The 25,201-nt window shown below is 35.6% G+C and overlaps 1 protein-coding gene across 2 annotated transcripts in view; it reads right to left on the bottom strand.

The window, feature by feature from the left end:
* Positions 1-25,201, bottom strand: part of mipol1 (mirror-image polydactyly 1) — a 146,341-nt gene that overhangs the window by 93,128 nt on the left and 28,012 nt on the right. For both annotated transcript variants that reach the window (XM_079832306.1, XM_079832307.1), the window contains exons 3-4: positions 1,322-1,406; positions 624-706 (exon numbers count right to left, since the gene is read on the bottom strand). In XM_079832306.1, coding sequence (XP_079688432.1) covers positions 624-706; positions 1,322-1,406 — 168 coding nt within the window. The remainder of the gene's footprint in view (positions 1-623; positions 707-1,321; positions 1,407-25,201) is intronic.

The raw sequence follows: 25,201 nt of genomic DNA, 5'->3' as shown, positions 1-25,201 counted from the left end.
TGATAAATGGGGCAAAAACAAATGACCAGACAGGAGGAGAGAATATTTGTACGGCCATTTGCTCCATTCACTCCTCATAAAAGAATACAACTTCCAACAGTCTCGTGCCATCTTACTAATGTCTGTCGCTAATAATCAAACACAAGCTGATTAACCGCCTGCAAAAAGATTGAAGTGTTTCACCAACAGCCCAAATGTATATTTGAGCAGTGAGGCAGAATAAATTTGCATATCAGGAGCGTCTGGTGAAGGGTTGGTAAATATTCTGTTTATCTCTCATTGTCATTCCAACCAGTCTATCTAAACAGTGGCTCTTCCACAGCGTTATGGCCCAGCTAGAGTTATTATGCAGCAGCCCGGCATTATGGAATAATGTAAATAAATGTTTACGTGGATAAATAAATAAATAACATTTAAACAGTTAACGCATTCTATAGAGCATTTAAGCAATGGGAAGCTTGCAAAACAAGTCTTTAATCGTGAAAACAGACACAATCTGCCAGGAAATGGTTATAATACTAATATCTAACAAATGAGGCAAGATATTGGCATTTACAAAGAGTCTTATAATGTGATATTTTTGCTATGACTTGGATTGCAATTATATATTTATAATGTATTACCTTGTAGTTGTAGTTTTTCTTCCAGGGCTTTTGATAAACTCTCACTTTGGGATATAGCTGAGGTAGTTTCTCCTAAAGAGGATCTGAAAACAGATGAATATGCAAAACAAATGTATAAAAATCAACACACTTTTTTTTTGCTCTACCAGAAGTGCACTGTGCGACGCTCTGGTGAAGACAGGTACAGGATATTGACAAACTGTACATCAATGGCACTGCTTTGAAGGACCTGCATGTTTTGTTTCAAAGCGCTGAGTAAAGCTAGGACATGAAGCAAATATCAAAGACCTTCAAGTGGTCGGACCCAAAAAGGACTGGGTTAACTCTTTTATACTTCTGCAAAAACAGTCATGAATAATAACTTGAATACAAGAGTCAATTCAGTACGGAATTACTTCAAAATAATGAACATACAATCTCTCAATGCACAATAAACTTGCAAACATTGCACCTGTAATCAATTTGCATTTGCATTGCACTAAAGATGAACAAACTAAACTAGCAGCCGATTTTTAAATATTGTAACACCGTTTTGGATTTAGAAAACACATCTCTGCAAAGATATTACAGCGTGTAATCATCGCCTGCAATGTACACTGATAAACATTTCGCACATATTAAAAATCATCCTTAATTGTAACATGTGGAAGAAAGCCATTGACAAACACTGTAAAATGAGCCGAGGAAGGCATCTTTACCCAAGTTGTGGTGTGGTCTCTGAACAATGGTGCTTTACAGGGGACGGCAGCCTTTGTTTCAGTTCTTCATTGACTTTAGGATTAGCTGGAAATATATAGAAGGGATATGATTAATTTCACTGCTGAAAAAAAAAAAATGCTTTTCATCACAGGCTCGAGCTCACTTCTTTTCCATTAGACTTAGAAAGGTTAGTATTAATTACAGCCTGTCAATATGATCTCGAGGTGCTTGGTGGAGAGCAATCTTTAATAACCTCTGGAGTAGAGGCAGCAAAACAAGGCAGGTGGCTTTTAATTTGCCGCGTGAAATTATGCTTTAAGACTTTGTCTTTATCTCATCCACTGTGTACCAGTGCTTTACCTCGCAGTTTATGGAGGACTAATGAACGCGGGCAATTAACACAGCGTAATCCCACCATGCAATCGTTTTAATGCTTTTAGCTATCAGAAAAGTAAACAGCCATTTAATACAGCTCAAGCCATATCAGATCCTAGCCCGGAACCGCCAATTAAAGCGTCATCTACTCAGGTGTAATTAAATAATGGTGGATAATTTAGTTCCGTGAACGGAAGCTAATTCATAAGCAAGCAACAAACAGACAGGAGGCAATTAGCAGGAACGCTGACATTCAAACGGCAGAGCCTGTTGCTCGCCTGGAGCCGTGGTGGAGAGCTACCCTCTAGTGGTGGAGCGTCTGAGACAAGAACTTAACACATCACACACACCGGGGGCTTACAGACGTAAACACTTTCACTTCTGTCAACCGTAGGTGCTTTGTGGCGTCACATTTACAAACCAAATGAGCGCAGGGCATCTTCAAGAAACAGTCGGAGTGAACCCAGAAAACGCAGAATGTTCCACTCGTGTTATTGTGTTTCCTTCCACTTTGTGGAAGAGGTAGGGAAAACCTCTAACAAATTTATTCTAAAGTGTTCCAACGTCCCACACCACTAGGAACAACCCCCCCAAAAAAGAGCCATTTTTAGCTAAAGCAACATTTTAAAGCTTAACATAACCTACCAACAAAAAAACCCCTGACATTTCATATTTTATTACACACTCTAAAAATGATTGTTCTTTAAAGGTTCTTTACATGTAGTATTTTTTAGAATGGTATGAACCCTTTATATACTAAAATGGTTATTTGTGTTAAAGTTTAGGGTTCTTTATTCCCGCCTTTTGGTTTTTGTCAAAAGTGTCAAAGTCACCTCATTATTGATTTTCTGGTGCTCAGCCAACACACTCTCAACAGGTAAATTATTTATATCTTAAAATGTCTATACATTTCAAATTGTAACTGTTTTCCTACCAATCATGTCTTTTGCTCTTTTTAGTTTAACAGAACATATGTGAGCAGCTCTGCTCAGGTAAGGATACTTATCTTCTCTTTTCCACTAAATAACAGAGATATTACATTTATGATCCATATTGTTAGATTAAAAAAAAAAAATACTTTTTCTTCTTAACGTTGTAAAGGGCTCGCCTACTGTCGCATTTACTTTGCTAATTTTGGCCCTCATAAACAAATGTTTCTGCTAGTGCTGTCAAATCGATTAATCGCATCTAAAATAAAAGCTTGAGTATACATAATATATGTGTTATGATGAAAACACAAACTTTTATTTTGGATCTATTAAATCGCAATTAATCGATTTGACAGCATAAGCAACTGGAAAAGACGCACTGCAACTCTAAACTCAATTGTGTAGGCCTATTTCAGATGCTGTCACATGCCACATCCTCATCACCTGCAATGCAGAGAGAAACTGCCACACAGAATACACACATAATGATGGACATCATAGAGGATTAAGATATTTCACTGGGACTTGGTCTTCATTACACATATCATGTTCAATGTCAACTGTTTTTTATTAATGTACTCAGCTAACTGTTGTTAGGGCACTGTTGTATTTGCTACAATTTGCAATGTCAATACAAAATAAAAGTACCTAACTGACAAAACATGCATTTTTTTTTATTTATTTTTTTAAGTAAAACCCAAATAAAGGCCACATAAGACCAAGCTGATAAAGATCCTCTATATAGGTCCTATATAGCACTTTTAAAGCATGGTTCTTTATAGAACCTTATAAAAAGAGTTCTATTTAGCAGGGTTCTGCTATTGTTACAAGCCAAATAACCCTAATTTGGCACTGTTTAGAACCATTTTTCTTAAGAAAATGCAAAAATGTAAAAATTAACTAATATTTTCAGTTGGAATCGTGCATCCTTGGCTTGGAAAGATCTTTAGAATTTCTGGATCAAAACTTTCTGTGCTGAACTGCTCTCATGTTTTACTAAAAGACGTTAGGAAATCACTTGAGGGACACTGTTTTTGCTTCTTGTTTTGATGTACACTACCTTCAAAAAAAAGAAAGAAAGAAATTCATAATTTTATTCAGCAAGGACACATTAAATTGATCAAAAGTGACATTAAAGATTTTTATACTGTTACAAAGGATTTCGATTTCTAATAAATGCTGCTCTTTTGAACTTTCTATTCATCAAAGAGTACTGAAAAATGAATGTATCACAGTTTCCACAAAAATAACGTTTTTAAACATTGATAATAACAAGAAATGTTTCTTGAGCAGCGAATCGCCATCAGAATGATTTCTGAAGGATCATGTGACACTGGAGTAATAATGCTGAAAATTCAGCTTTGCCATCACAGAAATAAATTACACTTTAAAAGATATTCAAATAGAAAACTGTTATTTTAAATGGTAATAATATTTCACAATATTACTGTATTGTTGATCAAATAAATAAGATGCTTCTTTCAAAAATAGTACCAACCCCAAACTGTTGAACAAGAAATGGAGGCACAACATATCGAATTATACTTTTTTAAATAGCCATCAGGCTTTAGTTGATTTGCTACTTACTATATTGAAAGTAGCTTGGGCAAAAACGTACATTTTTGGTCTGTTTTCCAGGAAGAAAAACACTGCCACTCTTTTCATGGGGTCATTTTATGGATTTAGTTTTGATAAATTAAGTTTAATTAAATTGTATGAATTAAGCAGCTCGTAAACATACTTCAAAATCACACGAAAATAAGACATGAATTTATTATGTAATCATTTAAGACATTTCTCCTTATACAGAACCTTTTTGGCATAAAGGGTTCTTTAAAATTGAGTGAAGAACCCTTGGGTTCTATATAGAACCCCATCGAACCTTTTGTCTTAGAGTGCACTGCAAAAGGTTTACTTTATCAGCGTTTAAGAGTACACTAGCAAAGACACGGACTGAAATCCAAAAATCCAGCTATTTTTAATTCCCGGGCCCTTAAAAGATGGTATAGCGCAGAACAAAAAACGATCAGTTTCTTGGGAAAGGCAACAAAGGTCATGAAAACGATATAGGGGATGACGGACAGCCTGAGAGAAAGTTGGCAGAAGAGAGCTAAGAAGACATAAAAAGTGAGTGCTCTTGGGAGGTTGTGCGCGAGGCGGGTGGGGGTGACCCCTGGGGCAGATGCCAGTGGAACGTTATCCCCGCGCTGTAAGCCAGCACACACAGCTCACACCGCTCACACGCTATTCAGCTCAGACACAGTCAGGCGTGAACGGACAACTGGCTTTTTGTGCCAAACACCACAGGGCTCCATTAATCTCAGTGATAGACTCTGAGCGGGAGCTGGCCCCGCGCACCGCACTTTCACAGAGAAAGAGAGGAGGACGAGGATGAAGAAAGACTAAAGATAGTAGGTATGGCTAAGACGCCTGGTAATCCTTTAACACTAACAAGAGAAAGCAGCTTTGGAAAAGACAGAGAGGGGAAAAAAACAACACAAAGCATACAAACCTGACCTTTTGATGTTCGCGTAATTTTCGGCGAGGCGCGTTAAACAGTTCTCCGAAAAGAGCGCTTTACCAAATAAATTTGGACCGATTCATTGATTGACACCGTTTCCAGAGAGAATCACCCCCAAGAAACTTAATGAAACTGATACTATCCAATAATCCGATATTGAAAAACAGGGAAGAGCTCGTTCTGGCTTAATGAAAGTTTGAATTGTGCCGAGTGCAATAGGAGGCCTGTTTCTTTGCGGCTGCCGCTCCAGATGGTGAATTAGCATCGCATCTACATTTTCTACATAATCTGCAGGAGTTTCATGATGGATTAATGAGCTATTAGCCTTGGTGCTCACAGGGCAGTGCCGAAAACTACATTCACGCCAAATCTTGCAGAGTGTAACATGCTACAATGAAGCCAATAACCAGCCATTGTGTACAAACAGTGGCACTAGAGCTAGATGAGGAGCTGATTCAAATCAAACCATATGCTTCTGAATAAAAATGCTATTTCAGCAAGCTCAAAAAATAAATAAAAATCACAAACTTGATAGTTAAACAGTTAAAAGCAGTCAAATCTAGACTACAGTACTGACTGAATCATTGTGATTTTCTGAATGCTAAAATAATCCAGGAACAAAAAATAAATACATTTTAGGGCGACCAATGGCAGACATAGGGCGTGCTTATTGAGGAAGATTATTTTAACAATTCTATTTCGTGATGCAAAGATAAATAAAGAATTCAGCTTAAGAAAATGATATATGAAAATGGAAATGTATAGGTCCCCATGAGGAAAACGTGCAGATATATGCCCGATATATCTGCCACCATATTGGTATTGGCCGATATTTGTTCATTTTTAATGTTATCGTTATTGGCCCGATAAGAAAATGTGGCGCGATATGTTAAAGCCGATAAATAATGTATTATTTCCTTCAGCTGAGACTCAGATGTTCACCATGATGATGGTTTTTAATTGCTTGAAATATGACTGAAATCACTTGAAAAAAGGAAAAATACAGTTAAGGTGCAACACGTGCATCAAGCTACATCAAATTATAATGAGAACATTATAATTGTGTGCTTGGGTCATGGCTTAATGGTGAGACTTTTGTTTTTGTAATCAGGCTCTCAAAAATTAGATAAAAATGTGGATTTATATTTATTGGCCAATATATCGGTTATAAGCCTTCAAATATAAAGAATTATCGGTTATCGGTATCTGTCAAAATGTTCATATCGGTGCATCCCTAACCAAATGTTTTTTTTTAATGTAATAATGCAGAAAGTTTTCTGTGAGGGTTAGGGTTGAGGGATAGAATATACAGTATAAAAAGACCCCATAAAGCATGGAAACGTGTGTGTGTGATCCAGGTAAACCCTACGTTATGGAGACAAAATGGCAAAGATGGCAATATCTAAAATCCTTGTCTGTGAGGGGACATTTTTTGGTCCCCATGAGGAAAACAGCTTCTGATTCAGACTAAATTATGTTTTTTGAAAATGTAAAAATGCAGAAAGTTTTCTCATAACACACAAAAACACGTGTATGTATGTGTTTGTGTGTGTGTCAAATACAAGGTGAAAATGTGAAAGTCTATGCCTTGGTGCCCACTAGAGTAGTTTAAAAACATATCTGTCAACTCTCTAGAAACGTAGAAAAGATACAAAAGAAGATTATCATTTCCTTCAGATAACGTTGAATATTTCATCAATATTCCTTCACCAGGGATAAAACATGAGTAAATAAAGAAACATTAATAGGTTAGAAGCACGCATCAAATGTAAAAAAAAAGGCTCAAATCTTACAAAACAGCATTTGCCACTTAAAGCCACTTTATCCTTCCTTCAAACTTTTCTCATTTCAATTTGTCCTTTGCTGTCGCTCAGTGATCTTCATTTTCCTGTCTTGTAGACTTTAAGCTAATTGCCTCGGTGGGTTACTTATTATTCATGTACAATTATTGCAGTGTAATGTCTTTAAATCCTTTTAAATGACCATTCATGCGTCGCATTCATTGAAAATGCCTTTGATGTCTGTCAAAGATGGAATTCTTCAAAAAGAAATGTCTAAGCCCAATTTCAATCGCTCGATGAGGGGGGTTTGGCGTTTCCCTCTAATATAAACTAAATTCCATTAATTTTTTAAGCTGCATTTAATGCATTTCCTCCGCAAAAAGTTTCCAGATTCTTCAGGCTGTCATTTGTATTCCAGCTGACTTTATGAATATTAATAACAGTGTTATCCTGATTAAACGGGCTTCATGCGAAATCCCTGTGAATCTACGAGCTCAGGATTCTCGTCTTACTGATTCTTTATGAATTTTGATACGGACATTAATGTGGAGAGAGTCTTAAAGCAGGTTTAATTGTACAGCATGAAAAAGGCAGACATGAACTGATTTGATATGGATAAACAGGCTCTTTTATATGGGGAGGTGCGCACAAGCACCTGGGAGCACCCCGCCGTGTAATTTGATTGTCACGGGCTGTCGTGAAGCTTTGAATGGTCTTGACTTTTCCCGGATCAAAAGATTTTGACTCGCTGACAGATATTAACAAATAAAAACTGTTTTTGTCAATCAGTTACATGTACTGTAGGCTGATCCTATCACACTGAAAGGCTGGCGTTTATTTTCCATTTTCCCACTGTTAATGCTGATTAGTGAAAACTGTTCTGTTCTGACTCAAATATCTGCAGCTGAATAAATGGGAATGACAATAAAACAACTTCATTTTAAAAAGATGAAAAGGTTAAACATTAAAAAGACATAAAATGGGATTCAAATGTCTGAGGCCAATATTGACAATGGTCTCAAAAAAGCATAAATCAGCATAAACATTTGGGTGAAAAGTTGAATTGAAATGTCTATGATTTTAAGAAATGTCTTTGTATTATGCATGTTCACTCGATGTGCACATAAACGCAATTATTTTACGTCTTTATTGTTTCTTTATTAAAAATAAGATCTTAAATGGCAGCTTTTCAATGTGGTTCTGAACCACACTGTATAAGGAAAAACATATAAAATAAAAAAATGGTAACATTTCACAGTAAGGTTCCATTTGTTAACATTTTTTAATGATAGTTAGCATGAACTAACAATGAAAAATACTTATAAATCATTTAATAATCTTAGTTAGCTTTTGATAATTTTTTTAACAGTTTTCTAAATGATTTTGTATATTTTTTTATTATTAATACACTGTAATAAATGTATAATTCATTGTTAGTTAATGCATTAACTAACATTAACTAATGGAACCTTATTGTAAAGTGCCCCCCCCCCCAAAAAATAAAATAAAATATATAATAATAAATTAATAAAATATCCATTTATCTATTTGCAGGGTGTCAATCTTTGAATCCAAGATACTATACAAACTATAACTACATACTGACAATTCACAAAGTACAAATAAAAGTTAATGATTCTTCAAGTGCACATGCTGGATGCTGAGAGCAAAGTTGGGCTATTCAACATCTGTGGCACAAATAAACTCTGGACAAAAAAACAACTTTCAAATTCTGAAAGCTGAAATCCAAAAAGAAAAAATACTCAATTCTCAACTTGTAGAACTCTTAACCTAAAATATTGATTATCTCAAGTTGATGATTAACCAATCCTGATCAAAGATAAAACTTGAGGGGGTTTAGACTGCGCTTGTTGGACCTTCAGCAAACAAACCCACTCAAATGGGCTATAAATCAAAAAGATTGTGTCCTAGGTTACTTGTATTCAGTTGCATCACCTTCAGCGACAAAAACAAAACATCTTAGTTGGAGCTCCAAATCAACCACTGTCAACAGTGAGACTTTGTCAAGCCCTCCAGATTTTACTTGAGATATGTACAGAATAGTTTTGTAAAACCATTTCCTCAGAACAATCTATCGCCAGGAGGTTAGTTAAAATATGAACTAATCAACATAGAGTAACACAAATCCTCCAGGCTCATCAATGTCACTTTATTAAAGGTCTATAATTACATAGTCTCTCCAATGGAAGCATAATTCCTTGCATTACTTGAAAATTCTCCAGGTAGGCCTTATGTTTCTTAGATGATGGAGACGTCTAGCAGGGAGAGTGGGATCTGCGAAGCAGGACCGCGCGTCTTACGGGCGTAAAGCTCATTCTCAGAGCAGACGCAGTGATAATTGAATTGAGCCTGTGGGAATGAGCTAGCACTAGCATCTCAGATCTCTCTGATGGATCCGTCCTCGGCGGCGTCTATCAGGCCGTGATTCACTGATCCTCCTGCATTAACGGGGGAGGAGAAATGACCCTCCAAATCTGCCAGGATGAGTGCCTCAATTTCTCCATATCCAGCTAATTTGGGTGCGAGAGAAGCGTGAGCCATGCTAGGAATAAAGAAAGCGCATCCCCCACCCCACAACTGCCTTTAAACAGCGCTGCTTTAGAATGAATAAAATCAGGCAAATGCCCCCCAAGATGTGCAATAGGATAAACCCTGAATGCTCTGTATTGTGTGTTTGATCCTGTCAATTATAAGTTATTATGACATGAGCGATATGATTCACGCCAAAAACAATTCAGCTTAGCATCAAGGCGTCACACAAATACTATATGCAACCATTGCTTAAGATACACCTAGAAAATACGATATTAAAACAAGATGTTGTTCCTCTTTGAGGTGAAAAGCGGTCTTGCGATTTAATATGTCTTTTACTACATATGATAATTTATACTCAGAAAGTAGAACTGAAAAGACATTCATTACAAGACGATTAGTTACTTAAAACATTTTAAAATGCACCGGCAGAGTTTTGCATATTTTCCAGTCATATATTCCATCATTGAAGATTTTTTTTAAAGTGTTAAAAAATGTTGTCTCGTTCAGTGTATCACACCCCTAATTATAAATGTTTCATAATTTAAAATACAGTATTATAGCACATACACCATGAAATCAAAGTTGTGTTATTCGTGTCAAATTTGTAAATAGTGGAGATTGAACGTCTTGCTTTAGATTCATGAACTGACCCTTGACCTCCAACCTCAATCACCCATTCAGACCACAGAATGCTGGTTTTGTATTAATAACCAACACCAATAACCTCTTAATTTATTCTTAAATTCAAAACAAGCAAAAGTTCAGGGCTTCACTAAACTCAGTGTAGGATTAAAAATGTGACCTTGGACCACAAAACCAGTCATAAGGCTCAAGAGATGAGATGTATACATCATCAGAAAGTATAAATAAGCTTTCCATTGATGTATGGTTTGTTAGGATAGGACCATTTTTGGCAGAGATACAACTATTTAAAAATATGGAATCTGAGGGAGCAAAAAAAAAGTCTAAATATTGAGAAAACGGCCTTTACAGTTGTCCAAATTAAGTACTTAGAAATGCATATTACTACTACTAATATTTTTTTGACATATATACGGTAGACATTTTACAAAATATCTTCATGTAACATTATCTTTACTTAATATCCTAATGATTCTTGGCATAAAAGAAAAATGGATCATTTTGACCTATACAATGTATTGTTGGCTATTGCCACAAATATACCTGTGCGACTTATGACTGGTTTTGTGGTCCAGGGTCACATATTTGTACCAAAACTTCTCTTAAACATTAGTTTTAGGCCAATACTTTCATGCAGAAAATGATTCGTTTCAATCCACCTGCATGGAGCAAATTTTGCAGCTTCCAAAAGATTGATTTGCTGACAAAGTAAGGTTGTCACAGTTATTCATCAAAAATTCATTTTAAAAGGTCTGTATTTGTAAGCACTTAGACAAACAGCACATTTTATTTCAATTCTACAATTCGATGTCAAGAGTGAATATTCCAGCGATTGGATAATTCATCTGCTGAATGTAACCTCAAAATTGGCTGTGTAAATATCGACTAAGCTGAGATTTGCATTGGCTAACATTTGGGAGGGAGAACAGAGTTATTTAAGGATGAGCTTAATGCAGTCGGTACGCGAGCAAAGGAAGGGTTCGCTCGTATTTCTAACACTGTTACACACTCACAGTTCTGGAGCACAAAAAGGCAACTCAATTCACGTTTTAACTGTTTCCCCACAATAATTCTTTGAAATTCAAAATGTTTACTTTCCTGATGTATTTCCTGTTAAGGCGTTCAAAGTGTCATGGTAAAAATAATCATTTCATCTGTCACCACCCTTGCTCATGCGTCGATCAAAAGAAAATACTTCAACTGCATTCCTTTCACACAAAAGCATTTTAACTTGGGTACAAGAAAACAAAGCCTTATTGTGGCAAGAAAGATTGTGAAACTAGTGCAAGGTGGCGTCACCAGCCATGAGACTGTTATTACTCATGGAAGAGACGCCACACAGGAGAGGTGGGGCTCAGGGAAAGAGTCAACTCAAGGTCAGCTGTCTTATGAAAAACATTCCGGCCAAGTGTTTCGTCTTCTCGACTCTGTGTCGTTTCTACCGAAAGCTGCGCAAGTTTCGACTCATTATCTTTCTACGTAGAGACATTCTCCCATAAAAATGGACAGATGAGAATGAATACAATTGCTATGAATAACAGCACTGGCTAAATAAATGGTATAAACACAGATTGTGAAATAGAGGTTAATGTGTTTTCATTTGTGTTTTTGTGTGATTGATAGAAACCACCAGTTTAAAATTGTGTTAACTTTGTTATAAAATTATTATAAATAATTAAAGTCAAACCAAAATGTATTCAGACACCTTCAACATTCTCACATTACAGTTTATTCACTATAGTTTAGAAAATGGTAATATGACAAGAACTCAGAGTTCAACGGTGTCAGAACAAATTCATCTTGATGATGGCAGATAACTGATAGAAAGTGTATGTAATGGATTACAACCAACCAATCAGCTGTTAAATTTAAGTACACAATTAGATAATACCAATTTAGGTCAACCAATGACCAAGCAATGCTTTGTTTTGTTCAGTCTGGGGTGTAAAAGGTCGCATTAACAATTAAAGAAAAAACACTTAGGCAAAACATGGTCAAGTCTAAGTGTCTGAATAATTTTGGTCCCAATTTATCATCAATTTTAATGGTAGTCCGCTGTATGAAGACTTTTTGGGTATAATATGTCACAGTTCACTTTATTTTGCTATCCTCACTTACATAAATTAACTGTAGTGTCTTGCACCCACTAGTAAAAAAAATGTCTGATGTCTGATTCAATTTTTGGTTTGAGTTGACATGTTAAGGCTGTGACCACAGAGACATCAATATTGTTGAGATGCACAATGAGCAGGAAATAGTTAATGCTCTCAGAGTTATGCTGCCTTCCCGTGCTATCAGAAATTTGATAATTCTGACTTCTGAAGTCGTGATTACGAGCTCATTGCATTCAAGTTTCAAAATGTGAGGGCGTTCATGTGCAATGTTTACCTAGGAAACTCGTATTTACGATAATTCCGAGAGCATGTGAAGGCAGCTTGCCATGACACTGCCTGAATTATTTTTATCGGCACTATAATTCCATATTTACTTTTTGTATTGTTTGAAATCTTAAAGATCTCCACCTTTTAATGTAACTGTGTGTTTCTTAATTTGTTGCATTTTTAAACACTTTGTTTGGCAGTTTTACATTATGACCTGAGGACAGTGTTTCCAAGTATAGCGAGTGATTTTAAAATGATTCTAAATAAATGATTTAAAAGTATAAGCAATGAATGTCCTGAGTATACAAATTTCCCTTAGATGTAACTTTTTAAGCATTCTACGTGTTGATATTCTTTTGGGTTTGGGACATGTTTTGTCCCTTATCTCAAGAATCAGTGGCATCATCTATATCTACATTTACTGTAAAAAAATAAATAAATAAAAAATTAACTAGTGACATTTTTTACATCAATATTTTCAACTCAAAATGATGCATAATGGCATCTGGAGACATAGAATTGTAGCTCTTTTACAATCAAGGCCTTTCATTTACCTTGTTAACATATATCCACCAAAATATTATAATAATATGAGCTGATAAACCGGTCAGATGGATAAATATTTAAGTTGTATCGTTATCATATCAGCGATGATCGTATCCGCTTAGATGATACGTAAATGTTAACCTTCAATATGTAACTAATCATGGCCATTAAAAAGCCCATATTGGCTATTTTTAGCTACTTTAAACATATTCTGAAAGTTTCTTAGATTGTTTGCAGGAGATCAATTCATCGATGTATTAATTTATCACAGTATAAAAATAACTGTAGTAACTGGCTGTTTTGGCTAAGGAGAAGGAGAAGGAGAAAAAAAGGCAATAAACTACTCTAAGATTCTTCTATCCTTCTAATGACATAACAAATATTCCCATAATTTCCCTAAGCGTCCATCAATGGAAAAAAACTTTCATTTTAAGTCAAAATTTAACCCTGCTTTTTCAAAGCAACATTGAAAGGGCTACAAAATCCGCCGTGATTGCTGAGCATGTCACCTCAGCGCCCGGCGCTAAAACACACACATAGCTAGTGGTGCAAGGATCCTCAACAAACACATCTTCCTTTGTTCAGGAAATCCTTTCTCCAACACGAACTGCAAAGCTGAACTTTTGGCAATGCAGAAGCGTCAAAGCCAAACACAGCCTTTCTCTTTTTTTCACCCTTAAGGATGAGTGATGCTCACGGTTTCGACCTGTCCTTCAAACAAACCGGCTTTAAACAGCGGGAGACTGAAGTGAGAAAACACTCCAGGACATTCCAGGGTTCTTTTCTAACTGGAGAACATCGGGGAACAAACAAAAGTTCATATAAATGAGTGACATTGGGATATCGCAGGCACTTGGGCGACATCGGTGCTACTGTGGGACACATGCGGAGAGGCTTGTGGGAGGTATTGTGTGTTCAGGGATGTACATCACTGCAAATATTTACAGAGCAGCTGATGTACAATAGAGGAATCACATGACTGTCTCTTCTCGAATACATGCTCACGTACATGTGCTTAGATCAAATTTACGCCAATGATGCTCTTCTCTAAAGAACGAACAAGTTATTAAGAACTTAGCACAAAGAGGCCTATGCTTCACTAACCCACGGCTAGGCCCACATGAATCTGTATTTTTGACCTTTTCTATGCTGATCTCGAGGGAAAATTAGTCAGAGTTCTATATTAGAGTTATTCTATACAGAGTTCCCTTATTAGCAGCTGATAACATTATCAAATTTGACTAAATAATGAACAGATAAACATGCAAGAAATATAGAATTATGTAAATGACGGGCTTCAGAATTCTGTGGAAATCTGCGAGAGAGTATACAGGAGCAATGCCATTTTTTTTTTAAGTCTTTTAAAGGGATAGTTCAACCAAAAATGAAAATTGTGTTATCATTAACTCATCCTCAAGTTGTACCAAACCTGTATGAATTTCTATTAACACTTTACTTTAGGATACAATTCTCACTATTAACTAGTTGCTTATTAGTATATTACTAGGATATTGGCTGTTTATTAGTACTTATAAAGCACATATTCAACATCCCTAATTCTACCCAATAAAGTTGTTAAACTTAACAACTATCTTACTAACTATTAATAAGCAGTAATTAGGAGTGTATTGAGGCAAAAATCATAGTTAATAGTTAGTTAACAGTCAGAGTTGGACCCTAAACTAAAGTGTGACCAAATTTTTTTTCTTCTGCTGAACACAAAAGAAGATTTTTTGAAGAAACAGTTGATGGGGCCTATTGACTTCCAGAGTATTTTTTCCCACTATGGACCCATCAACCCGTTCTCACTCCCAAGGCGCCAAAATCTGAAGCATGGTCAAGTGCCTTCCACGTCTAAATGAAGATGCTAAAGGTACCCCTAGGCGCCATTTTTCGGCGCGTAGGGTGCTCAATTGATTTCAATGAGAAACCTTTGCCGTCATACACAGACGCGTTGGGCATGGGAATGTCATCGTCATGATGAAACTATTGGGTTATGATTTTGCCATTATGACATGTTGGAGTGTGATTCTCAATTTAATCAGCCACAGCCAGCATAATTTTATTGACATTTATATTATTTACGCCATTTAGACATGGCATGGCATGACATGGTTTAAACATGTAACCCAACCACATCCCATCCCTAAACCTACCCATTTGTGTATTATATGATATAAAACACAGGATATAACAGGCAGATACGACTGCAGGCACAATTTATTCAAAAAGTACAAATGTTCCAAGTGTTCCGATGCCAAACGATTGTTTTGTGTGAAGAAAATCCCCAAAAGCGATCAGCGTCTCCATTCGCCGAAGATCATGCACACATTCAAATTTCACAAATTGCAGCCCGAAGAAATGTTACGTCGGCTTTCATAGTGAAATTGCATTGGCTCTCGTGTGTCTCGTGACCAATTGTGTCATTATGTCAGCTTTGATTGTAAAATGTCATTGGCTCTCGTGTGTCTTGGCCAATTGTGTCATGCTAAAGAATCGGGTGTATCATTTGAATGAGATATGAATGAGTGTGTTCACGGACCGGTGGGTTGGATAATCATTTCAGCGATTAAACCATTAAGACCAACTCTGTTCTTTACCTAAAGATATCGTATGACTTCAGAAGACTTGGAATGCAACATGACTTAATACTTTTATACCGTTTTGGTTAGTTTTTTGCAATAAATGCCTGTGACTGTATTTTATTTGCGTGTTATGTGTTTTATATAGTTTAGAAGTGGGTAGGTTTAGGGTAGGAGTGGTTGTTAGTTGCTCCAAAATATAAAAGTAGCCTTTACATATTAATAAAATAATGTCTACTTTAACAAATGCAAAGAATTAAATGCATCTTGATCTGACGCAATGGCAAACAGCTGAAATCAAATGGGAGTACCCTATACGTCGTTATAGTGACGTCTACGGGTACCTTTAGCGTCTTCATTTTGACACGGAAGGCACTGGACCATGCTTCAGATTTTGACGCCTTGGGAGTGAGAATGGGTTGACTGTTTGGTTACCCATATTCTTCAAAATATCTTCTATTGTGTTCTGTAGAAGAAATAAATTCATACAGTTTTGGAACAACTTGAGGGTGAGTAAATGATAACAGAATTTTCATTTTTGGGGGAACTCTCCCTTTAATGACAGGCCAAAGAATTTCAATTCACTGTTCCCGCTCACTTAATAACTTCTCTAGCTCAAGTGCCAATCATGTACGCCCACTGAGTATTCTGGTTGTTGCAGGTTTGTCCAAACATTCCCAAAACACAAGTGCGTAAAAAAGCAGTAAAATGCCAGTCTGTGAAAGTGGCCCGTCATTGTTCGGCCGGCCTCCTTTGAGCGCGTGAATGTGTTGAAAAGCCGAGGGGAGGCCAGGGCAACAGGACCAGGCACTCCGTCGTCATTACCACTTGATGTTTGAACATAGGCCACAGGAGTGACCGTTTAAATTGCTCCCTGTTCAAACAGTTCCCAAGCATCTGTGGTTCACAGCAAAGTAAGCCTTGTTTGTTTTCCTCTCTGCTTCATGGGCCATCACTAGGTCGTCTGGAATCCTGCTCGCAACTGGGTGGTAGGAGCGTTAGCATCATACGAGCGTCAGTCTGAAATCAGCACAGGATCAGAGCCCCTGTGATACTAACTGGAACACAATTAGATGATTTCATAATCATAAATTCGTAAAATCAGTGGCCAAAACACTTACTTACTGAGTACCACAGATTATATCAATTCAAATAAGCCTGACAATCTTCATATCAAAATTCACATTCAGCAAAAACGTAACTGTAAATTTCTATAGAGATTTTTTTATAACAGATTTATAAGACTGTTTTGACATGTAAGTAAAGCAAGAGAGAAACGATATTGAAGGGAATGTATAAAATTGAAACACACACACCAATGGAAGAATCTCATTTGAGATTTGAGATGTCATAATTCTCCCCAAAATCAAAAGTAAAAGTTAAGAAAATAGATTATTTAAGAAGAAAAAAATCAAATAAGAAAATAAGTTTGGAATAAATAAAATGACACATTTTCATGACATTAATACTTTTGCTTTCTGACATTGTAAATGACAGCTCAGCACATTTTCTCCCAAACTGTAACAAAACTAAACTGACATTATTAAATCTGTCAAGTATTTTTACAGTATGATTGTTATATAACAAATTATGCTGATTTAAATAAAAAAATATTTTTTACATTAATAACATTAATAGCCATTTTTACTATACTATTTACTATACTAAGATGAGAATGTAATGAGAATGACAATTGTGAAAGAATAAATAAGTAAATAAATAAATAAATGAATAAATAAAATGTTTACTTCTATTATATTAGAGAGAATTTGGAAAGAAAACTTGCTTAATTGTAACAAAAAAGTCACAATGCAATAACGACCCTAGTGAAAATATATTATTATATTATATTATTATACCGAAATGTATTTTGAAATGCATTTATGTTATGCTAAGTATACTACAAATACATTTACATATTTATAAACCCTACAATTTTACTTTTTGTATACTAAATTGATATAATTATACTGGAACAACTAATTCTTGCATTTAAAGACTGATATTATACAGATCCTTAATAATAGTGATATTAAAACACATTTTAGGCTTAATATTAAGAACTGTGCATTGTACAATAAAGAAGTATTCCAAATAAAGTTTAATTATATTAAACTTTAGTCTCAAGCGATATGTCAGTAAATATGTTAATGGGTTTGTATTATACTTAGTATGAAATAAATCTATTTTAAATGCATTTTGGTATAGGATTTGTCACTATGAGGTTCTAGTGGTCTTCATGCAAAATATCATTTCTTATTTTATCTTTTTATTTGTAAGTGAAATATGACCTGGACATGTTTTCATAAGATTGACCCAAACATCCACAAAAATTCCTCATTTCGAGAACCTTTCAAGAGATGCCAACCTCTCGTTGGGTTTTATAGCTTGAGTCTTTGTATGTTTGTGAGTGCGTTGGCCTTTCTACTAGGTTTGTTTGGTTTCAGATCACAGTAACCAGGCTTCCACAGTTAAGCAGTGCCCATCCTAGGTCTATTCCTTAAACCAACACAGAGACACAAAAGAGGAGGACAGAGCCCTGAGGAATCCCTCTGTCACTCGTGGACCACCCACTTAGGGAGCAGACAAGCCTGTTCGGCCACACGGCACTACATTCTAGGGATTTTGAACTTCAATGGGACCCACAAGGAAGCCGCAAAGGGGTCGCCAACGTGCCTCCTTCTCTCCGTGAAGCCAAGCACGGCGGAGAGGGAGTGAGACGTGATATCAGGGTGGGTGGCTGTCGGAAAAGCCGAGGAGGACCACACTGTACCGGCGTAAACAGAGCCGAGCTGATGGGACCAAACAGCACGTTTCCTGCCCGGACGGCCTGCACAGGGGGAGGGGGGCGTGACGGGTTGTGTCAAAGGTCGATCCACCTGCTAAGAACAAAGCTTGTTGAGACTGTAGACCCATTTCTGCTCTTGTAGGGAAGGCCAATTCAACTCCATAGGGAACTTAGCGTGTTTGTTATGATGGACTTGGTGTGTATGCTTTGAATTTAGACTGCAAAAGGACAGTTTACCCATGCAAGAAAACAATCCACCATCTCAGTTATAATAACACGACCCAGCCTACAGCAGTCAGCTTATCCCAAACTACGTCAGACAAATAAAATCAGCAGGGAAACAGACGCAAGAGAAACACGTCTCACTGGCGTGAAATTCAATTTGGGGTCAGAGATGTGCATTCACCCTTGATTTGCAGTTCATGCCTCTATGAAAACAATCAGAAAGTCTAGCAACCATATATTCAATGGCCGATATTGATATCTAAAGAGTAATGTGGTCTATGACTGATACAATTTGCTATATAGCTATATTTCAATATTGAATCATGGCAAATAAGAGATTTTAAGAGATTCAAATTTGCACACCATTTACTCAAAATTCACACAAAAAAATACTAAACTCATATGTTTATTTATAATCCAATGACACCGCTGTTGGTAAATTGTGGATTTGACACAAAGCAGCGCTAAAGTTTTTATTATTGCCAGGCTTGCATAGATATTGGCCATGAAAAATGACAAAAAGACTCAAAAAAACTCAAAAAGTCTCAAAAAGCCAGATATATAACACTGCAATTAACGTAATGCATTTGAAATCTGCAGCAAAATGCTAAATCTAATGAAAATAGATTAATTACAACTTAAAGATATGTTATACTAGCTCAAAAAATGAAAATCTTCTGAAAATCTCCTTCTAAAGAAATATCACTTTTACAAACCAATATTAACGTTTACTTTAATTAAAATTATAAAACAGTTCTGATTTGACAAGTGGTTTATTTAATCAAACAGCACCTTCCTCCATTTGTCCCACTCCAATTGTCAGTGTTCGCTAAAAAAATATTACAATTTTATGATTCACAACATACTTTCATTGGCAGAGCAAAACTAAATGAAATAACTAACTGCACTGTGTCCCGATATTGACATTTTGTTTTTGAGTCAAAATCTGCTACAGGGTAATAATGGAACAACAGTATTATTTACACCAGGATCTGAAATTGAATAAAAAAAATTTTATAAAAAGACACTAAAAACAACAAAAACATTCCTTTTCTCGTAAAAAAAAATAAAAATAAAAAATAAAAACTATATATGACTTTTAAAAGTCATTGAATTTGCGACAGCTGCCTGAATGTAACATTTTTGATAAGTCAAAGTCTCTGTCAAAGTCAGTCTCTGAGTAACGTCATTTATTTAAGCCACGGAATAAACTTAATTCCATAAAATATGCATAACGAACTAGGCAAAAAGCATTTCCAGCATGCTTTATAATTACCCAAAAATCAATCATAGTTTACCCCTTACGCACGTTACGCAGCGAGTCACGCATTTCCTGGAAAACACACACTACCGGATGTTTTGAATGTGTCGCTGCTTTCCGAGAAGAGGTAGAAAACGACGGCCTGAGTGGCTTCGACGTGCTGTCTGTCAGATGATAACGTACATAATACATAACGCATGCAAATATAAATGTGTTCCTCGCTCACTGAAACTGAATCGTAATGATCAGGGCACTGAGTGGGCTGCACGATTAATCGAAATCGAACCGCGATCGCGATTTGGCTTGTGCGATTGCGCAAAGGCTGTGATTTTAATTAAATAAATAAATGCCCAGCGTGAAAAAAGCAACATGTGTCAAATATCTTCACAAACTAGTAATGTGAAGTGTTAATAAACCTGTTGTCCAACAAAATACGTTTAATAACATGTTTTAACACTTCATTTTGTCAGTCGAGTGTTTGTGAGCTGATATATGGCTTCTTATCACAGAATGAGGCAGACAATGTATTATTCTATAGTATTCTATACAGTGATAAAGTCTCTGTCAATCAGCACTGCTTTATTATTATGAAAATACCAGAGAAGGCTTGAAGAACTCAAATACATTATATCTTGATGCAGTCGTTTATTGTCTTCATATTTAATCAGTCAAAGCGTTTCTATCTTCCTTTTATTCAGCCAACAGCTTCATGTTAGGGATTTCCCATAGGGATTTCCTGAAAACTAGGGATGGGCATATCGATATGAAATATCGATATATAGATATGAAATATCGATATATCGATATTGATGCGAGCATCGAAATGTAGCGATATTCAGACAAAAATATCGATACTAAGGTTTTGTTTTTTTTACCAGTAATTTTTTTTTTTTTTTTAGATTATTTAATGCATACAATACGAATAACCTACCTTACCGAATACTAGTTGTGTAACAGGATTATTTTCCTGCTCATCTGAACCATGATCTGAACGAACGCACTCAAATGCTGCAAGACAGAACCAGTCAATCACAGAGAGAACGTTCGCTCGCGGCTTACACTGTATTCAAACAGAGCTGCGTTTCCCAAAACTATCATAAGAAACCATTGATGCTTTTGGAAACGCAGCCCAGAACAATACTCATCAGAAGACAAAAAACATATGTTGATATTGATATTGATCATGTTCTATTCTGTAACTAATGTTAATATAAATCATGTCAGAATAAAAAGGTTGCATTTTATGGGTGCAATGTCCTGTCACTGGCAGTGTTTTATATCTCCACCATGGTGAAAATGAACCATGGTTTATTTTTTACTACAGTTCAACTAGTATTTGTAAATTTCCATGGTTACCACTAGAAGTAAACATATTTCATGTGTAAACAAAAATAAGTTGCAATTAAGGCGTATTGAATGTTAAAATACCTTTCAAATATAATGTTAAGTGAGTATCTTTACCCATTTTACTTTTAGCAGGGCTCGACATTAAGCATGTTCACGTGCTTGTCCTTCGGACAAGTAAATCCGTCATCCACTTGTCCGAGTAAAAAATGTGCTTGTCCGGAAAAAAAAATATTTTTTTGTGTGTGTGTGTTGTAAATAACATTTATTCTGAAGTAATATTCTCACCAGTGTTCAATCAGCTTTGACATATGCATATTTGTGATATTTTTACCTTTTATAAAGGGCATTTTCCCCCTAATCTTATTAAATATAGGCTGATTCAGATTTCCTTTTATATTCTTAAATTGGATCAATCAATTAAATTAGAAGACGACACTGGCTGTTACCAGTCAAATTAAATAATTTACACTGAAAAATGACAACTGCATTAAATAATGTTATGAGATCGTTTTAAATATACAAATAAGAAATGCTGGAAAGATGAAACTAAACCACCAGTAGGTGGCAAATGCTGATTCATTCAAGAATGAGGCAGTCGTTTACGAATAGTTCATTGAATCTTTGATTCTATCGATTCATTCAAAATTCTGAATCATTCACTAACACGCTGTTGCTGTGACACGCGTTCTGCTGTGATCTTTTGGAACTATTTTCGCTGCTGAAATAGAACAAAAACACTCAATATTGCACCTAAAATGTAAGTGACTTAATGTTAATAATTGTTTATGGAGCTGTCATATGAAATCAGTGTCATTTTCAGTCGTCATGTTATTCAGGAAAACAGCACTCTTGGGAATGTGTTGCAACTGTATCATATTATAAATATAAATAAACTCCGGTACACATTTGTTTCGATTTCTCCTCGAGAGGCTGTGCGAGCGTCAACAGTGCAACGTTACCGTCAGTTCATTATACATCAACGTTATATATTATCATTCACTGACGATCGCCAATTACAGTAATGAATGCAGAATCATTCTTGCATTTGGGTGATTCCCTAGTTATTTTTGTTAATGACGTTTTATCAGGCTACTTGTCCGTCCGGCAAGTAAAATTATTTTTCACTTGCCCCTTCAAAAAATCCACTTGTCCCGGACAAGCGTTAATGTCGAGCCCTGCTTAGTAATTTTAATAATTTAATAAATGTAATAATGAAAAAGTTCCATTTAGAAGTATCGGTATCGATATTGGTGATACTGGCCTTGAAAGTATCGGCATCGTATCGAAAACAAAATAAGTGCTATCGCCCATCCCTACTGAAAACTATTACTTCTCTGAGGCAAATGTTGAGTTTCTGCTCGAGGGCACCCTCTGGCTTTCAGTATGAATGAAACTTTTTGGAAACAAATTAGAAAAATAATACTTCTCTCTAAATAAATGACAATCCATGTTTTTCTTAAATATACAGGAGTTTTTTTCCCCACAGTGGATGTATAAGAGGCTCATATTTCATATTAAAAACATAGACTTTAAGAAATTGATATCACAGATAAAAAACAGATTTTATAATAATAATTTTACAATAAATCCTTAGACCTTTCTAATGATTTTTAGTCATAGGCTGTCTGCATATTAACAGGTAACCCAGCAGTTTTTTTGTAAAATAAGTTCTGTAAAATATAAATATTATTAGTAGTAGTAGTATTATAATATTGTTATATTTATTCTTAAATAGTTAATATAGTAATATTTCTTATTTTGTTAAATATTTTTATTTAGCAATAATAATAATAATCATAATAATTATTAGTCATATTAATATATAAATAATCGCAATTAGATATTTTCCCCAAATCGTGCAGCCCTACTTCACACTGCATGCTAAAGAAAACATATTGTAAATTAAACTTTGCCAGGTTAATAAATATCGCTAAACATGTGTTACTTTTGACTGACAATCCGCACAAAAAACAGATTCTGACATTCCTGGTTTGAATATTTTCAATAATTTTCTATTCTAGTCTGATTTTTGGGCAATAGATGAACTTTTAAAGTAGATGAGTCCCTGTAGTCATCCAATTTGACTCATATGCTGATGCAATATATTATAAACTTGCCAAATCAAAATAAACTTGATTTTTATAAAATGTAGTTTGATCACTGTCTTCTCAGTTTAAAAGATTAAGGCAATTACCAAAGTCTGATCAAATTTAAATTTTCCAATAAAAGGAGATACATTTTTACACGATTTGATACATTTAATTTAATTATTTATTTTGACTCTATTCGGCTATAACAGTGCTGCTGATATTGGTAATCAATCCTTCATTAAAAAACACTAAAGTGACAAATCAAGTCTCATAAACACAAGTAAATGGAATTAAATCAGCAATGTGCTTCTTGTTCTTGTCATGCACATTGTCATGTTGATGTCGGCTAACTGTCACTAGGATATCCAGTGGCTGAACACACTTTCTCAGTTGTAAAGGATACCTTAAAATAAACAAACATTTAAGCTAGCTGAAAGAATAAATTGGGTGTGTTCAATGCTTCATGCTTATCTAACACTGAAAAGGAAGTAGATGGCTTCAACACAGGTGACTGCAATGCAAAACTTCACACATAGAAAACCCCCGACATGTCATATTAAGGATTGTAAAATATAGCTTGTATTTGTGAGTGGCAGACATAATGTCTGTGCAGCAAAAACACACAAACCCATAAAATCCGGTATGCAGTCATATACCCACAGGCGCACATGCACGCAAGCTTGCTGTCTGTGATATCAGGATACATGCTAAATAGATCCTGTTCCAGGTCTTGGCCTCCACCCATCACTAGGATGTAACGCTTTGGGTTGGGCTCTTCTACTGCAGGATGTGTCAGCACATCAGAGAAACAGCTAGCCTGGCATTAACTCCAAAAAAACAAACAAGCCACGCAGAGGTCATGCTATGAAGGATCGAACCTCATCGGCAGCCTTTACAGTGTTTGAGAGCGAGTAACTGATGCTCATATGAGGATCGGCGAAGCGGTCCACCATGTCTACACAGATTTGACCATACAGTGACTAGACCGTGCCAATGCAAAGAATAAAGAGGAAACAATATCATTCACTACATAACAAATTAATCACTATCACAACAATTATAAAGGCAAAGGATTACATTTCTGTCCAAGTACTTTACCGTTTAAAAGTTTGAGGCTGCATTTGTTTGATCAAAAATACAGTATATTCAGAAATATTATATATATATATATATATAATGTTATATATAATATAACAAGTTTTCTATTTTAACCCTTTAACTGTCAGTGCCCCGCTAGGGCTGCTTGGCGCTCTTTTTTATTGCCTTTTTGTCATATCATATATTTTAATAATCATCATAAATTAGATATCATTCGACAGCTTACACCCTCAGTATTTGTTCTTTGAAAACATTTTGCCTTACCATGGAAACGGTACTTAAATTCCTTTTAGCGGGCTCCCCCTAGTGGCCGGTGTCATGCTTCATATTCAAATCAAAACTTTTCTAATCTTGACAAAACACCTATGGTTGGAAAGGTCTGAGACACAAAGTTCCATATTTGGTGACTGTTTTGCGATAGAAGTAATATTTGGACAGAAATGTATTCATTTGCTAGAGGATAACACATAAAAAAAAAATTCAGTGGAATGTGGGTGACACCCGGTGGCTATTTTTATTTTTAAAATAAAATCTCATAGGAACTTCAATTTTTGTGATATCAAATTCAAATTTGGTACACAACTTGGTTAGACATATGGCTTTTATTTTATATTTTGTAAAATTTTACAAAATGTAAAATTTTTACATTTTGTAAAATATAGACCATGTGTAAAATTTACATTTGGTTTACAGATTTTTAAGTGCTTTCACTTCAGCAATAATCTGCTGAGCATCTTCTTTAAAAAGAGCATTTTAC

This window comes from Gobio gobio, assembly GCF_949357685.1.
Source record: "Gobio gobio genome assembly, chromosome: 13".
Taxonomy (NCBI): domain Eukaryota; kingdom Metazoa; phylum Chordata; class Actinopteri; order Cypriniformes; family Gobionidae; genus Gobio; species Gobio gobio.
This window is presented reverse-complemented; position numbering and strand designations above follow the sequence as displayed.